The sequence below is a fragment of the Montipora foliosa genome, chromosome 2 (assembly GCF_036669935.1).
Source record: "Montipora foliosa isolate CH-2021 chromosome 2, ASM3666993v2, whole genome shotgun sequence".
NCBI lineage: Eukaryota > Metazoa > Cnidaria > Anthozoa > Scleractinia > Acroporidae > Montipora > Montipora foliosa.
The window spans coordinates 57,267,302-57,285,924 of NC_090870.1; the positions used below are offsets into that span (position 1 = coordinate 57,267,302).

General features: G+C 38.4%; 3 protein-coding genes across 3 annotated transcripts in view; 2 read left to right on the top strand and 1 right to left on the bottom strand.

Annotated features, from left to right (window-relative positions):
* Positions 1-387, top strand: part of LOC137991003 (uncharacterized) — a 2,681-nt gene extending 2,294 nt beyond the window's left edge. Inside the window, exon 1 of the mRNA XM_068836131.1 lies at positions 1-387. This exon is cut by the window's left edge and continues 2,294 nt beyond it. The gene's annotated coding sequence lies outside the window, so the exon portion shown is untranslated.
* A 1,877-nt stretch (positions 388-2,264) lies between these two features.
* LOC137991004 (U-scoloptoxin(01)-Er1a-like) lies at positions 2,265-6,965 on the bottom strand. The gene is made up of 3 exons (XM_068836133.1): positions 6,818-6,965; positions 4,461-4,496; positions 2,265-2,603 (listed from the first exon to the last, which is right to left on the bottom strand). The coding sequence occupies exons 1-3, from the start codon at positions 6,864-6,866 to the stop codon at positions 2,407-2,409; spliced, it is 282 nt and encodes a 93-aa protein (XP_068692234.1). The 5' UTR covers positions 6,867-6,965; the 3' UTR covers positions 2,265-2,406.
* Positions 6,966-11,533: 4,568 nt separating this feature from the next.
* LOC137991005 (ribonuclease P protein subunit p30-like) lies at positions 11,534-13,905 on the top strand. The gene has a single exon (XM_068836134.1). The coding sequence runs from the start codon at positions 11,534-11,536 to the stop codon at positions 12,416-12,418; it is 885 nt and encodes a 294-aa protein (XP_068692235.1). The 3' UTR covers positions 12,419-13,905.
* The last annotated feature ends 4,718 nt before the right edge of the window (positions 13,906-18,623 follow it).

Genomic DNA, 18,623 nt, shown 5'->3' on the forward strand with positions numbered 1-18,623 from the left:
ACGATGAAATAGGTTGCAGCGTTAGCTGTTATAGATTCAACTGATTCATGTATATAGCTCCAGAGCTCCAAACACTGAGGAACAATCGTCTTTTTCTTAGAAGAGTTTGTGAGATCGTTCATACCGGAAAGCTCTGATTATGATTGGTGTAATGGGTAAACATTTCTTAATTAATTAATTGTTCAATAATCTGTTTTTAATTTTGCACAATGTTGAACTTTCTTAAATAAACCAATTGTTTAAACGTTACCTTTTTTCAAATATAACTTGCTTATGTGTATGTAGAAGAAAGCTCGGTTACCGAACATTTGACTGATACAAAAAAGAACTTTGCGTAACCTTCCTCTGGAGATGTATTTTCCATTTCAGATGATGCGGCATTTTACTCTTAATTATACCAGAAATAAAATAACTTATATAAATAATGCATTAGATTGTTCCCTTTGTTGTCAATTTCACCATCATTTAAAAGGTTAAAATGCATACAATTCCCTTCCTTTCCTTATGAAACATTCCTTTGTCACTACTCTGGTGAAGACTGTATTGAGGGCCTGCCTCATCTCAGGGGAGGGGAAGAGAAAGGATAGACTTCGATAATTTAATACAATGAATACAATTTTGAGCATGGTATTTTGAATTCTTTTGTTCGTTTAACATTTCAACATTGTAGGAGACATGTACAAAACAGACTGTACACCAGCTTTGAATTTTACAAAGATAAGAAAGGTCATGTATAATATAAGTGTTATTGCAACCATTTAACATTAACTTCTTACCCAGGCTCTTTCCCCTGCCTCTTAGTGGCTGAGGGAAAAGTTATGGTACAATGTACGTTGCATATATATATGCAACGTAGACGAATTTACGCAACTTTTGTATGTCACATAACTGCTAACACGCCAGATTTCAGCAAATACTTTCGTCACCCAAATTTCCTCATTTACACGAGCAAATAAACATTGTCACATAAAAATTGCTCGTGTAGACGAGGCTTTAAGCCAGGTGCGTATAATTATACAACTTAGAAGAAAGAAATTGTGGATGGGCTCATAATCGAAGGGGCATGAATCCGATAGGGCTTATAAAGACCTTTAGAACGAGTTGTAAAATCAGTGTTCATCGAAATACGTTTTTCATTTTTCGAACCAGTGTCAATCCTTTCAAGAAACCACTACAAGGATTGACTCATCCTGTATGATCAAACAAACTAACAATGATTGCGTTACAAAATGCGTCCAATTTAGTGACGTAATAGTTTACCAAAGCAACAAGTGAGTTACTTAAAAATCATATCAAAAAAACCAACGCGTTACAATGACCTGATTTGTAATTGCTCTTAAGTATTTAACAGGCTAAACTGGAACCATGACTATTTCCAAAGTTTATGAAATTCTCTGGAGCCAATTCATAAATGGGACATGGACAATTTTCCTTAACTTTGCAGAGAGTTTTTGAGATACAAGACAAAACGTAAGATTTTTCTAGATGGCTTTGAAGTTGCTATGGTGACTTACGACGCCATAATAACAAAGACATTTTGTCACGCAAAAATTGGTGTCTCGCATGTTTCGCACGGTGTGAACATTCTCATAACTTAAACAAAGTAAGAAAAACTCGGTTTAAGAGCACATCAGCAAGAACTTGTTCACTTGACCTGATTTTGTTGCTGTGAACACAGCAATTGTTTTCTCCTCCCCGCCCTTATTTTAAAATCGATGAAGGTTTGAAGTCCCTGTTTCTGTTATAAAGTACATTGGTGTTTTCGGTCGCTTTAGTGCGGCAGATGAGGGAAAACGCATAAAAATGCAAGCGTTTTCAAACCAAAACGCATCGGTGTAGATGATGCTGTCGGAAACGACAAATGCTATTACTGTTTAAGATCTTTAAAATGTAGCGGTGACAGGAGTTATGATAACTAGCACGATGTTGTCACATTGACATAGGGAACTCACCCATTCACCTGCTCTATTATTTTCCTCCAAACGTACTGCGATTGGCGGGGTCGTTTCAGAGAAAAAGATCGCATTTCAATCTTATCAAATGAGTCTCGAGGGCTGTTCACTAAGATACGGCGACCGCAGCAGGTAAATAAAATTATATAAAAAAAATGAGCCGTAACCAATCCAGAACAGCTCGCGAAAACAAATTTAAGTTGAGTCAAGCAACAAAAGCAATTTTAAATTAGCAGCATTTACTGCTGAACGCGTTTGGCTAAACTAGCCAATCACTGCGCAAGTACTATCTAAGAGATAAAGGAAAGCGTATTGTTTCTCTTTGGAATTGTTTTTTATTCAGAGACGACGTAATGAGTAACTTTTTCAACATATTTTGAAAATCAATTAGCATAATCAATAATTTCCATTTTGGATTCGAAGTTTGTTAAAATTGCTGAACTATAAGATCTGACTAGAACCCAGCCGTTGCTCCACTGCCATCATCGCAGTCCACGTTGGAAGGCCAGTCGCAGACAAGGAGGGTTGGGTTGAACAAAAGGTTGCTTGGACAAGTCATCTTGTGCATTCTCCCAGCTACATCACACATGATAAAACCACTGCACGTATCGGGGTCGGGGTGATTTCCAGGGTTTTTGTCAGCGCAAAAATCTAAGAAAGATAATGATAAAGAAATTATGAATGAAAGAAATGTATGTTTGAAGCCGCTTGAATTTTTCAGGTGTCTGTAAAGTGACAATCTCTTAAATTGTTCAGTTTAGTGCGAGGATCACTTTTCTCATGCATGATAACTCACCAAAATTAATTGATTTTGATAAGCAGTACAAATAATCCCATAGTGTATTTTGTCGAATCTCAATTAAGTTACTATGGCAACAACGCCTAGGCCACAAGGAGGGACATAATCAAAACAATATGGCCGACACAAGTTTCTGTTATTTTTAAGGAAAAAGACGTGACAAATGGAAAATAAACAGTGCTTGCAACACGTGTTTCAATTTGCAAACGTGTTTAGATATAAAAGATCCTTCAGCATTCATGTTCAAAAAAGCTTACATAGAGTAACAATTATTCACTGACAGGCAGGGTTAGGTATTTCAACGTGTGTGATAATCAATCGACAGTACACAATCTTTCTAGTCTGGAATCAAAGGTTTTCAAGCTGGAACCAAGAGATCTCTTTAGGGCCCTTCTGTAGTTGAACTACTACCTTAAGTCGAAAGAGAGAAATGATCCACTTAGCTGGACAATTCAATGAAGCAATTGTGTCTTTAAAGACACCGGCCCGCCTGAAATATTCAGGTGGCTTCAACAATGTCGGTGCAATGCTCTAACAACTGAGGTATGAAGCCACACAGTTGGGAGCCGGTCAATTTTTTTGGCTCGTGTGTATAAACATTTCTTTCAACTACCTTTAGTGCAGTCCACGTTGATTGGCCAGTCACAGACGAGAAGCTTTGGGTTGAATAAAAGGTTACTTGGACATGTCATCTCGTGTTTTCTCCCAGATACATCGCACATGATAAAACTACTGCACCTATCAGGGTCGGGGTGATTTCCGGGGTATTTGCCAACACAAAAATCAAAGAACAAGTATGAAAACGAATTTAAAATTGGTATATAAAAAGACAGTTGTAAAACTATAACATCCGGCGTACAATACTTTGCTTGGTCTTCAGTTTACCAGTCCAGACTGCCCAATTCCCTTTAACAAAAAAGGTTAACAGGCAAGAAAAATTATTTTAACCTAGCCAACCCGTAAAGTAACCCTTAAATTCTCTCCAGCCTCAAAGTGATTATTGTTTGGATTTGCGCTCATGCACTTGTTTACTACTAATTTTATTTTGACGAAACGATCAAAAAAGAAGGAAAGATCTTCCAGCTGGAGCCTCCTCCACAACAAGTGTTGTGAAATACACCACAGCCTCCTCCTCATCATCATCGGCATCGTCATGTCCAGCGAGCTCCTACACCCATTACTTGAAAACAATTTGTGACAAATTCCTTTCTGATTGTTCACAGCTGTATACCATTCAAACGCACTTTAGATTTCTTGCGATGTTTAACCACACGGCTTTTCAAGTGGCACACATTATAAGGCACAACCAAAGTGAAAAAAGAGTACAGGGTAAGTTACGGCTGAGGGAATGGCAGTATCGAAAACAACCATCCCTATCTTTTGACGTCAGAAGTTATCGATTTTTTTAAAAATTTTCATTGGGGTCAGGAAAGTTATCTCAAAACAAAATCTTTATCAGCTTCCTAGTTTAATTTTGGTCGGTTTGTTCACTTGTATCTGTTGAGTCGAAACCACGCTCAAAAGAGAACTAAGAGATATCTTAAACTTCCAAAAGTGATGATCGTCACTACGGGTGACAAGTCATTGTCATAAACATAACTTTGTAAGCAAGGAATAGCGTTACAAAACAGTTGCGCTAGATCCAGAAATGGACCCTGATATCGAGCGCCTTGACATTTATTTTATTTTGAGAAAAGACAGTAACCCACCTGAAGGTCCGTCCTGAAGAACGCCAGCAAGTATGCCTGCAAGTAAATTTGTCATAAAGTGCAATCCCAGAAGTCAGCATATCATCATGTAAACAAGTCAAGTCAATCTCGAGGTATAAAACATAATTATAAAATATATGCACTATCGATACCAATATGGTGTCTAATACGCTCAAACCACATACAAATGCACACACCCCTCGTGGTAGAGCAACACCAAAATATGTAAAGCATTTTCTGGACGTATCGGTCCGCGACCTTTACGAGAGATCACTTTACGAGCGAACATTATGAAAGAACACAACAAGAATTATTGCCCTCTCTTTAACCCAAATAATGAACAATAATCTAGACCGACATCTCTACTGCATTTAGTTTTCTTTGTTTTTCATTTGGCGATCTAGAACATCACAAGGAAAGGCCGAGTTCACGAAGATATGCGTCTAGTTACAAATTAGCGTTCGATCAAGATAAATTTCTGTCGCTGGAACAATTCATAGGGCCCGATAAAAAATTGAGTGGTAAAAAGTAAGTACGAAAATAGACGGTATATTCTGACGTTGTTGTTTTTGTGATACGCAGCCAAATAATTTACTTAGTGACTGAATTTTTTTTCACTAGGGTGGATCAATTTAACATTATGTCACTTATTTACTTTTTATTAACATAAATAGTCCAAACTCGGTGTTACGTGGCTCTTAATCTCGTACCCAGATCTCCCCAGTGACAGAGTGAGATCTAGGTACGAGATTACGTGGCTCTTTGACTGCATGTTGATTTAAAGTGCCCATAACCTAAAAAGTTTTATTTTCCTATTTGAAAGTCCATATTAAAAAAATGAACTTTGGCAAAAGAATTTTTCAAATCCAGCGAGAGGCGAATTTTTTCAATCGTACTTTTATTTGGTACACCCCTTCCGCTGGTCAGGACTTCACGGGCTCGCTGTGACGTAGATTAAGGAATGCTTGTTGGCGTGAGTCTTATCTTTTCTTACTAATCAACGCCAAGGTATCGCTCAGCGATCGTTTTTGGTATTTTTCAGTAAACAAAAAAATCAATCATGCCTATATTTATCATCAAGGAAAGTGCCTCTGAATCTGGAAGTTAATAAACTGGCGATTTAAAAAAAAGAATTTGAGGCGAGTAGTTGCCGGTCTCGACGAATCAGCCAGCGCCAGCACTGAAACCCAGAACTACACGAAACCCTACGTGGAAGAACCATTAGCAGACGAGGAATGGCTACAAAATTACAGAAAAGAGGATAAGGAAGGTCTCGCGAGGAAATTATAGTCAACGCTTATGTCTGTTCCTGTAAGCGAATCTCATCCGCCTTCAACGATCTTTTCGTTTTGTTGTCCATACAATACTGAAAGTCATACTCTTTGAAGTGAATCTAGCACAGTGAAGAAGTTTTACCGGGCTTCTTTTTACCAAGACAAAATCTGCAGCCATTTTTCCTTCTTTTTTGAGGTTTTGCGTTTTGCGAGTCGAAGGATTCCTACGTATACTTATGTCTATGAGATATGTGTAGATTCAGATGACTAAGTGAGAAAAATTAGGTTATGGGCACTTTAACTCGATCTTCAATTAGAGCGATTTCTAGGGACGACATGTAGGCCATAGGCGATGCCGGTTTAATTGAATCTTATTTCAATGCATCAGCTTTCTTCTCATCGGCCGCTGATGTCGTGAGTTCGAGAGGGCGATTTCTTTTTCAGTTTTAGCAAACGACTTTCTCAGTCTGGCTAGGAACGTAATTTGTTGCAGAGTGAAATAATCATCCAGCCTTACACTTTCTCGTTAAATTTGGTTTTTTCTTCCACGAATCTTCGCAGCTGCGTGAATTGTTTGCCCAACTGCGAAGACATTTGGCTTGGAAAATCGTTTCACAATTGCAGCTCAAACAAGCGGCCCTTTTTTGTAGGGATATTGACTTTTTACGACTAGAACCTTCATTGGACCGTTTTCAAAAGTTCAATAATTTATCAGTTTCCAGTTGAGTCCAATATTATATCTATCGAGCCCTTGTAAAAGACACAAAACCAAGCACGAAACGAGAAAAACAAAAACAAAACAACAACAACAACAAAACAAAACATCGAAAAGCGCGCGTGTGGCAGAGACAAATGGCAAGGAAATAATGGACTGCCTCAGTAAAACTAGGGACCTTAAACATACCTTTCGTATAGTTACTTAATTCACGATTTAACGGAATAGCTAGGCGACATTAAATGATCGAGGCGCTCAATATTTTCACTTAAAGCACGCTTACGACTTTCAAACCATCAAAGGGCGACGTATATACTAATACTATAAGCATAGCATTCCTAAATCGGACAATAAAAGTTTTTCTTCACCTGGACAGAAAAGAAGAAAAGAGGTTATCAACAGGAACGGAGTCTGCATACTTCCTATTCGCCTGAGTTTTGTTTCGCCGATCAGTTTCACGCGTTACCAAGGATGAACTTTTTTTGTGCATGGGAAAGATGGAAAGTCACCCAGGTGTTGTAAAGCTGATTACATATTTCATGACAGTATGACAATTTCAAAAACCTTGATCCGGGAGTTTATGAAATCTAAAATTTGTCGCAAGCCGGCCGCAGAAAATTAAGCAACTAAAACGACATTGAAGAATTGGTATAGCGTGTATTGTTTCAAAATGATCTAAAAAAACAATTCTTTCTCGCGACACTGAGCTCTAATGGAAAGTCAGTGTGGGCCTTCTAGTCAACTTTCAAAGAAGAACTGTGAAGAAGTCGTAGATACATTGCTTTCAAATTGGGAGTTCTCTTGCGATCATTTCCTTTCTGATATTGTCAGAAAATGATGACTGAATTTGTGTTTGATTTTTATCTAAAAAGAATGCATTATCATTGGCAGGCTACATCAGGCCAGTTTTCAAATATCTTAAGGGTACTCAATTATGTAAACAGCTACAAATGCCCCACTTTGCGATAAGTAAAAACAAGAATTGTTTCCAAAACCTTTCAACCTTTCACGAAAATCTGGAACGGATGTTCTCAAACTCATTAATAATCCATAAGCCAAAAACAAAAGAAATCACTACCGTGAAGGAAGTTTGGATATGTGGACTTAATTAGCATAAAATTTCGCCAACTTTGATCCCAAATATCTCTTAAAATACTGATTCCTTTGAGAGGCAATATCAAACACTCGCAAGAATCCAACCACCTCGAAAGCGGTTAAAAAACTCGGCCTCCGGCCTCGTTTTTCAACTCGCTTCTCGGTGTTTGGATATCCGATGAAACGCTCCTTCTCGTGTTTGATATAAGACATGCTGTATTTTGTTGCATTTTATACATGCAAAAGAACCAGGTGGAAATAATCGTCAACCGGTGTTTTCGGCTCTTTTAAACTTTTTACGAGGATGTCAAAAGCCTTTGAAGTACCAGAGGATAAATTAGCTAGGAAAGAATGAATTCGACTTGATTTGCCTTTGACTTGATTTGCGTTAATATTCGTTAATTTCAGTTTAAAGTGTCTCCAGTGCTCCAGCGCTAGTACGACTAGACACTTAAATAAAGTTCCTTTACTTTTTTTTTTCGGGTTTGATTCTTATTGTAAAGGATTGCTTCACTGTTCAACTACAGCAAGGTGATACCGAGAACATCTTTGTAAACTCAGCATCTGGTTTTAAATGTGTTACAAGTATGCCTTATAAGTATTGAATATGACCAATAGAATGATGAAATAGTATTAACAAACTAAAAGACCAGTAGTTTGCTTTAGGTGAACACAGTTGTCACTGTCCACGGCAATCTCACGGCGTGCTCTTTTGCTAATACGAGTGGTGGATCGTTGAACTTGGCGGATCGACAAGCAAATGTCTCTTCGCATTCATTTTCAGCACACATAGCACAGTGTCCGTCCTCTTTAGTATGAGGCGCCAAATGTAAAAAATATTATTTAAGTACTTTTCCCCTATATTTTGTGTTATTTAATTATCAAATGTCGCAAAAGTTGTCCTGTAATTTATAAATAACACAGCTTAACACATTGAAGTACCTTTGCGATTTATAAATCGCACGATGCCCAACTTTGCTATTTACAGATCGCAAGATTGCCAAGTTCTTTGTGATTTATAAATCGTAAAATTCGTATTATTGCGATTTATAAATCGCACCTAAATTGCAATTTGAAAATCGCACATTTGCGCGGATTTATAAATCGCACGTGCGATTTATAAATTGCACCTTTGCGATTTAATATAACCGCAAACTCATTTTTTTTATACTTACATACTTATTAATGTATATACATACATGCATACATACATACAGTGCTGCCTACTAAACTAATACAATACTACCAATACTTACAGCCGATAACATTACTTACTAACAATGAAATTCTTATACTTATGCTATTACATAATACCGCCCCCCCCCCCAAAAAAAAAAAAAAAAAATGATAATAATAATAATAATAATAATAATAATAATAATAATAATAATAATAATAATAATAATAATAATCCACAATACGTATATGATTCCATTAATAACAAACCCAAGCGCAAAGCCGGTTTTTAATTAATAAACACACTTATCAACAATTTAGAATATTGTCTAAGCACAGGGCCCACTTCTTATTACATTTAACGTTGTACATGATGACTGCAATAAAAAACGACCTGATAGAGGGTTTCTGGTTCCGATTTACAGATTGAACAAACAAATTCATGCCTGCGGGCTCGTGTTCCAATGGTTTGATCTTTTGGTGCACGGACGAGACTTGACAAGACTGCTCTCCTTAGCCGTCTCAGGAAGAACTTCTGAGGCATTAAGTGCTCAGGAATCATCACAGAAAAGTGAGGTAAGGATAGGATTGACTTTTTTCGTCAATTTTATTTTGATTTATGGCGAATTGGTCTGAATTGTAAGCTTCGTGTTATTGCCATGTTTTCAATTTGCAGAGCTCGAGATCACAGAATCTTTATCGTACTGCATCTATCCCACCAACCGCTCCTTCTCAGGTTTGTACGATTTCATCTAGCTTTATCTTTACCTGTGTCTTTACAAGTTATCATTAACTTTCATTCGGCGAATGAGAGAAGTGATCCGCGCACTTAGGTCGACAATTTAAGAAACTGTCTCTTTTTGACACCTGAAGAATTCAGATCCATGATCTCTTCGATGCCGGTGTCACAGCGTTTTGTGTCCCCCGTGTTATCTGTTCCTCCGAACACTGTGTACTAGTGCTGTGTGCTCCCCCCCCCCCCCCCTTCGCCATAACGAAAAGTATGCATATAAGCTAACCTTAGGCCTAATTAGGCCTAAACAAAAGTTTTTAGGGCTAAGGTTAGCTTTTATGCATGTTTAGGATACTTTATGTATTCATGTTCTGATACCTTATTTATCGTTATGGCAAATAGGGAACACACAGCACTAGTGCCCAGTGTTCGGGGGAACAGATAACACGGGGGAACACAAAACACTGTGACACCGTTGCACACTGAAACCACACACTGGAGAGGGTCTTGTTTCTGTGAAGGACTCGACCGATGAAATGAATCTATATTAACATTAGCAAAAATTCCCTCAGTGCCAATATGCAAACAAGTGCATTATACGTAGACCGAAAAGAAATTGAGAGTAAACAGTAGGATAAAAACATTTTGTCCTGAATTTCAAATTTACGTCCGACATAGACACATTTGCGAGCGAAATGATGTAATGTAATATGCACTTGTCAACATCGTTTGTATCTTGGCAGTGATGGAATTTTTGCTAATGCTAATAGAAATGAGCCCAATAAATTGACATGCTCTCAACTGCGGCATCGCAGAAGTCATGAGTTCGACTCCATTAGAGTCTTAAAGCCACCCGAATTTTTCAGTTGTCTAGAAGACGTAGTTGCTTAAATTGTCGACCTAAGTCCGAGGACGCCGAATGAAAGTTAATGATAACTTATAACCGACACAGGTAAAGAAGAAGCTAGATGAAATCGTACAAACCCGAGGAGCGGAGGGTGGGATAGATGCAGTACGATAAAGATTCTGTGATCTCGAGCTCTGCAAATTGAAAGCATGGCAATAAAACGAAGCTTACAGTTCAGAACGATTCGCCATAAATCAAAATAAAATTGATGAAAAAAATAAAACCTATCCTTACCTCACTTTTCTAAGCACTTAATGCCTGAGAAATTGTTCCTGAGACGGCTGAGGAGAGCACTCTTGTCAAGTCTCGTCTGCGAACCAAAAAATCAAAACATTGGACCACGAGGCATGAATTTTATGAGTTTGCGGTTATATTAAATCGCAAAAGTGCGATTTATAAATCGCACGTATAAATCGCAAATGTGTGATTTTCGAATTGCAATTTAGGTGCGATTTATAAATCGCAACATTACGAACTTTGCGATTTATAAATCGTAAGGTTACCAAATTTGCGATTTATAAATCGCAAAGTTGCGATTTATAAATCGCAAAGTTGATAACCTTGCGATTTATAAATCGCTAAGTTGGCAATATTGTGATCTGTATATCGCAAAGTTGGGCCTCGAGCGATTTATAAATTGCAAAGGTACTTCAATGAGTAATTTATCAATTACAGGACAACTTTTATTACGTCTGATAAATAACACAAAATATTGGGAAAAAGTACTTAAAATATATTTTTTCATTTGGCACCCCTTAATAATATTTTTACATTTGGCGCCCCATACTTAAGTCTTCCACTGAGCAATGGCTCGGTAATACATGCTGACTGCAACGAGTATGAATCCCATCAGAACGAAGAAAAGTCGAAGAATATTTCAACGTATCACTTTGCGGCATTACTTCGGAAAGAGAAACGTCGAAAAATCGATATTGATCGTTGCCATATCAATTTGAATGCAACTGAGCGAGTGACAAATTTGCATATTCTGACCCCTTACGATAGTCTTTTATACGCTTCGCGTATCCACGACTAAAAATGGATGGACGCAGGGACGGATGGACGGAAGGCCGGATGTGCGACAAATCGGTTGCTCTTCTCTTGGAAGGAGACTGGAAACGATTTCAGTTCTATAAATTGGACGTGGTCAGCGGTTTTCCTATAATTTCCAAGATGGCGGCCTTTGCTGATCTCAATGTGGCCTGTCTCTGCAACCCACATACGACCGAAGAACTCGTTCTCAGAGCTGCCAAACTCGGTTTCGGGACAGTTGCTGTATGCAAAACCTTTCATGTAAAAAAGCAAAAGAAAAAAGGGCCGGAAACGGAGAAATTGACACCGATAAAGTGGGATGATTTTCTAGGGATGAAAGAGCTGAAGAAAACTCACGCGAAGCTGAAGCTGATGTCGCGCTTAACTGTGCTTTTAGATGACCAAAGCCAAGTACATCAACTGTCTAGTGATGCTGTTCAATCATTTGATATCTTAGCTGTTCAGCCAGCAACTGAGAAGCTTTTTCAACAAGCTTGCACGACTCTTGAAATTGATATAATTTCACTGGACCTGACACACCGTCTTCCATTTCTCTTGAAATTCCCTACAGTGAACGCAGCTATCGAACGTGGAGTTCATTTTGAGATAATCTACTCACCGGCTTTGAGAGATCCAACTTGTAGAAAAAACCTCATTTCCGCGGCTTTGGACCTGGTTGTTTTCACGAAAGGAAAGAATATCGTCATTTCTAGTGGGGCCGAAAATGAGATGGATTTTCGTGGGCCTTATGACATCATCAATCTTGGGCTTTTGTTCAACTTAACTGAAGAACAATCTAAAGCGGCTGTCACCAAGAACTGTAGAGCTGTGTTGTTCCATAGTGAAGCCAGAAGAGGCACAGAAAGATCTGTTATTTCGGGGAAAGCACTGACCAGACCAAGTACTGAAGAGGAAGTAGCTGGTGCTGGTAATGGTGATGTTAGAGAGGGAGATAACAACAGTAATATCTGTGATGAGGATGATGATGATGAGCCCGTGAAAAAGAAGTCCAAGTTAAAGCGATAAGATTGTTAACATACTATTAAAGGCCACACAAGGCTAGGTAAGTGACACAAGGCTCGGCATCTTGTCAGGGTGTCCAAGCGAATGTTTACAGTTTGACATTTTGGAATTATAACAACATACCATCCTAGTATTTTTTAATACAAGGACTATTTTGAGGTATTCTCTTGTATTTATTTTGATGAAGCAAAGAAAGCAAAAATAAGAAAATTTGTCAGGAGTCCATGACTGCAGCTGTAGGAGCTTGCAACTTCCATATATGTACTTGGCTATGGTTTGTACAATCTTGAAAAGGTCTTGAATTTTAGTACCTGCCTTGAAAAGTCCTTGAATTCGTTTAAGGTCCTTGAAGAGTACTTCATTTCTTTATTAGGTCTTGAAAAGTCCTTGAAATTCACAAATTTGTTTATGCTACATCATTTTCTGAAAAACTAAATCTTTTTGCTAAGGAAAATTTGGCCATTTTTGACTAACACCAAGCGATAAGTGATTACAGTGAGGCAAATTCTAGGTATAAAACATCAAGGCGTTCATGTACACAAAGAGAAACTGCATCTCCACCTCAATAACATACATTGTACACATCGCACCAAGCTGTGGGATTGTCTGCCATGTGTGTTTGTTGTAAAGGGGCTAAGTGTTTTGCACGCCAAATATGGGTGTCTCGAAAACTAAGACCCTAAGAACTTAAGAACCCAAACCCTCACTTTGGTGAGCACTAGGCCTAAAGTTGGTTTTTTGAGTTACATGTATCTCAAGCGAAGTTCAAGTCCTTCATTTGCTACAACTTGTTTCAAAGTGAAAGCTGAGTGATCCCCATATTTAACTGAGTAACCACACTCCACATGTGGCCAGACATCTTCATTTCCCGTTGGATGTATACCGGTATATTGGCCCTGTGACACTCTAGGCCTAAAAACCAACTGTAGGCCAAGGGTTAGCCAAATTGAGGGTTTTGGGTTACTTTTTTTGAGTTTTCAGGGTCTTAGGGTTTTCGTTCGTCTGAAGTTGTACGAACCATGTTGGCCCATGTCACAGCATTCACAAAGACCAAGCTATTTTTAGACAGCTCTTTTATTACATTTTCTGCAAAAAAAGTGTGGTGCAGTCTGCATGAATGGTTATTCTGAGTCCCCAAGGGTAACTGAAAATATGCAAGGCTTACAGCAAATTATTGAGGTACAAGATTCCTGGGGGAATCTCAATTGGCAGGAAATTATGATCTTAAAATACATGTACATGTAGAAATGAAAATGCTGTGGCACATATATATATGTATATACAAGGTAGTACTCCTTGCCATGGGGTCCTGTCCCTGTCCTTTCAGTTGTAGTAATTTTTTTTAAATGTGGATGTGACAAACAGCTTTCATGTGAAGGGATTTGGTTTGTCAAACATTCACAGTGGCCTTATCCCAATAGCCCACTTTCGATATATTAAAATTCAGTCCTAAACAAAAGGCATCATCTCGAGGCTCTGGGGAATAAACTCATACAAATCCTTATATTTATTCCCCAGAGCCTCGAGATGATGCCTTTTGTTTAGAACTGAATTTTAATATATCGAAAGTGGGCTATTGGTGAAGTACTTACCGTGGGAACTGGTTGGAAAAGAATGTTCAACAACCAGGCTTTGGATTTGTAAGAAGGTGAATGAATCCTCTAAAATTCCTGTGATGGAGTATAGTTAACTCAGAAACCATGATCTTTTAAATAGTTCTGGAAAAAAAGATTGCGTCATAACCTTGTTTGGGATGCTGAGCAAACGAAAAAAAAAAAAAGAACTAATTGCTTTTGCTGGTTGGGGTTTTGTTTTCTAATGTCTGAATGGCTTTCTTCTTGGTAGACTACAATGTGTTCACGTTTTTGTAAGTCTAAGTAGTTTTCTCTAAAAGTTTTATTGTTACAGATTTTAGTATTGTAAGATGATGCCGATTAGAGATAATAAGTTATAATAATTATGTTTGAAGTTTGGGTTATAGAGAGAAGTAATCCTCGCACATAACTGGACAATTCAAGCAATTGTCTCTTATAGTAAACACCTGAAAAATTTTTCAGGTGGCTTTAGCGGGGTTCGAACCCGTGATCTCTGTGGCATTGCAAAGGTCGTGGGTTCCAAATTATAGTTAAATTGTGATAAAAGTTTAATGTTAGCACTGTTTTGGAAAATAGGCCATTTTACAATTGTTTGCTCAGTGACCTAGCCTGTGAATGAATGCGAAGTTGCTGGTGACCTTATATTGATACCGGCCTCACTGCTTTTAAATTGTGTTGTTGTAATAGGCCTTTTTCGATATTATATTAAAATCATCTTGATAGTGAGGCAGTGAGGACAAATACAAAGGAAAGTGGATAATATGCAAACATTTTTTCACATTCTTTCCAAAGAGTTTCTATTGTTTTTGTCCTCACTGCCTCACTATCAAGCTGAATATTTGATATTTCGAAAATGGCCAATTCTTATAGTCTACATTAACATTAGGAAAGCAGAAAGGTTTGTATCAAAACGAGGTCACCGGCAGCCTCGCGTCCATTCTTAGGTCAGGTAACTTAGCTACAACTGTAAAATGGTCTGTTGAGAACATACAAATATAAGTATATTTCATGTAAAAAGAAACACAAAGTGCGTTTCAAAAACAAATCAATAATTCGTGAGCCTAACAGCCTATCAAAACACGTGCGTGAGCGTTAAACCCGATAAAACACTCCTCATTGGAATTCTTTATGAGTAAAATATAGCAATGAGGCCCGGCTTGTTTTTCTTGTTTGCTAATATCTTCCCCGCACATTTTAAACCATTTTTTGGACCCGCGTTCTGTGGAATGCATTTGAAGCCGTTAAAAAAACTCGCAGCACGTGTTATCGAGTCTAAATTCACTCGGCTACGTTTTTAAACCCAATAAAAAACTGCTGCTCGTTTGTTAAACATTACATACACTCTAGGAAATGTATTGTTTAAGAGGCTTTTGTTTGGATGGATAGACTATCAATTCGCTTCCCGAATTGCTTGCAAAGTAACTTAATTCACACAATGAACAATCTTCCTGTTTTATTTAATTTTCCTCTGAGGTAAATTCAATTAAAAAACCCTCCCGAAAACACATCTTCGTCATGTATGATAGACAGTAGATCAATTCCAGTCATTTACGTTTTAATTTGTATTATTTTTTGTAAATAAAGTTAACGTTGCTAAATAAATGTCTTCAAGGCGCTAGCATGCTTTCTGGAAGCTCGAACGATTTTGGAGAAGTTCGCAACTACCATTCGCAATTAAATTCAAATTGTTTTACACCACCTGTGTGATGGTCCTTCTCTCTGGCTACGAATCCCGGGTGCTATCTCGAGATATGGTTTGCAAAATCAATGCATTAATTAATGCCACTTCTTGCTACAGGATCATTCTGGATATTAAACGAAAAGACCATGTATTTAACTCTGCCGTACACTCCATGACCAACGCATAGCCTCTTGTCCAACATGTAAGGAAGCGACAGCTGAGTTTTCTTGGGCATGTCCTTCGTCTGCCAGAAGATATGCACTCTACATACCACCTCATGGCAAAAGGAGACCTGGGGCCCGTTTCTCGAAAGTCCCGAAAACTTTTCGGGCCCGAAAAGCCATTTGTGAAATTGCCAACCGCTTGTTTTAGAAAGCCAATCTTTTAACATGTTTTCAAGGCAACAAAAAGAAAAATAACTGTGAAGTTTGACGAATTAAATCCTCTCTTTTCTTGAGATACAGAGGGAATTGTGACACCCGAAAACGGCCCGTAAAGTTTCGGGACTTTTGAGAAACGGGCCCCTGGTGCCGTTTCTCGAAAGTCCCGAAAATTTACGGGACATTTTCGGGTGTCACAGTTCTCTTTGTATCTCAAGAACGGAGATGATTTAGGTCTTCAAACTTCACGGACATGTTTCTTTTAGTTAGCTCGAAAACATGTTAAAAGATCGGCTTTCCGAAACAAGCGATTGTCAGTTTCACAAATGGCTTTTCGGGCCCGAAAAGTTTTCGGGACTTTCGAGAAACTGGCCCCAGCTGGACGTCCTCGTACATACTTACTTTATTTATTTATACACGGTAAAATCTTCAGAATATTTTACAATAAAAAGTTTCATTACAACTACAATGTACACTGTTTTACAAGATTGCCGTGTGGGAGCCCGACCGGCACCTACTATACAGTTGGTCAATTTCCCTTTTAAAGTATTCTAGGGAGTCTGATTGTCGCGAGCTGATGGGTAAACAATACCATAACAGTGCTCCGCTATAACAAAAAGCACGCTTGCCATAATTTGTGCACGGTAAAGGCAACTCAAGTTTAGCCTCTACGTTTCTTAAGTTGTATTGCGTGCTGCGGGTACTGAATGAATTCTGGAGGTACGCTGCGGTGAGTCCATTGATTGGTTTAAACATTAATATAGCTTTAAGCTTTTGTCGGCGAGTAGTTAGATCATCCCAATTTAACAGATTTAAAAGGAAAGTGGCACTTTCTAATTGGACTAATTGGACCTGGTAATCGCCCTGGCAGCCCTATTTTGAAGCTTTTGAAGTTTATCACTTAAGGTTAAGTTGCAATCGCCCCAAAGGGAGCTACAATAATCAAAGTGGGGTAAGATCAACGCTTGATAGATTTGGAGGGCAGTGCGCTTTGAGATGTATGGTCTTATTCGTTTAAGGGCGCCTATAGCTGAAGATATCTTCTTGCTAAGATCACCTATATGATTAGACCATGAGAGGTGTTCGCCAATTATCACGCCTAGTGATTTAGCTTCTTTAACTTTAGTGATTAATTTAGCATCAATCTAAACATTTACTTCATTGTCTGAGAATGAATTTAAACGTTGGTTTGACCCAATAACCATAAATTCGGTCTTCGCAACATTCAAGCTCAGTTTGTTGGAAATGAGCCGTATGTTAAGACTTCTTAACTCTGAATTTAAACCGTTCTCAAGATCAGTCAATGTGCTGGCAGCAAAGGTTATGTTAGTATCATCAGCAAACATCCTTGGGGAGGTCAACCTAAGGCAATTTGGCAGATCGTTAATGTAAACTAGGAATTTAAAAAAAAAAAGGTAATAAGAGTGGTCCGAAGGTTGCTACCCTGTGGGATGCCACAAGAAACCGGTGCAGCATTAGACAACTGGCCAGCAAGACTACATCTCTGACTTCGGCGGAAAAGATAAGATTCAAACCACTTAATACTGATTGTATCAACACCATATATACGGAGCTTCCGTAAGAGAATACTGTGATCAATGGTGTTGAAGGCCTTTTTAAGATCTATGAAAACTACACCGTTGACAAGGCCATTGTCAATATTAACCGACCAGCTGTTTGCAGCATCAACCAGGGCAGTAAGGGTACTGTGTAACGATCGAAATCCAGATTGACAGTGGCATAGTAGGTTGTTAGCGTTAAGATACTCACTAAGTTGATCACAAACACATTTTTCAAATATTTTGGCAACGGTGGGTATGACGGATATTGGTCGATAATTGTTGGGGTCATCCCTTTTGCCCTTTTTGAAAATAGGAGTCACTCTTGCCAATTTCCACTCATCTGGAAAGATACCAGTCTCGATCGATTTAGCAAAGATTAGTGTAAGAGATGGTGAAACTATGCTGGCAGCCATTTTTAATAGTTTATTTGGAATATTATCTAGTCCGGCCGACTTCCTCTGATTTAGTTTGCACAACAGCTTATAAACCACATTCAGCGATGGTGCCTTCAATGAGAACGAGGTTTCAGTTGGCGTGAGATATGTTTCAGGCTCTGTATCCGATGCTGGAATTTCTGAGGCAAGCCTTTCACCAATGTTTGAAAAGTGCAGATTTAGTTCTTCAGCAATTTCAAGGGGTTGCAGTTGCAATTTGCTCGGCAATTTTAATTTCCGAAATATTCCCAGCCTTGTTTGATCGTCGCGAAGACAGTTCATTGATTAAATACCACGTTTTTTTGGGATTTGACTTGCTGAGCTTCAGATTGTCAATGAAGTATTTACGTTTGGCTTTCTTAATTTCGTTATTTGTCTGGTTCCGGGCTCGTTTGTATTGATCCCATGTTGACTGTTCACGGTCCAACATGGCTTTCTGTTTTAAGAAATCTCTCTTGTGCATTTCATTTTTACTTATCTTACATTCAACGCATATTAGGGTATGATGAAGATGAGATGTCGGCCGGCACAATCGCTGCACTTGCCCATTCGGCAG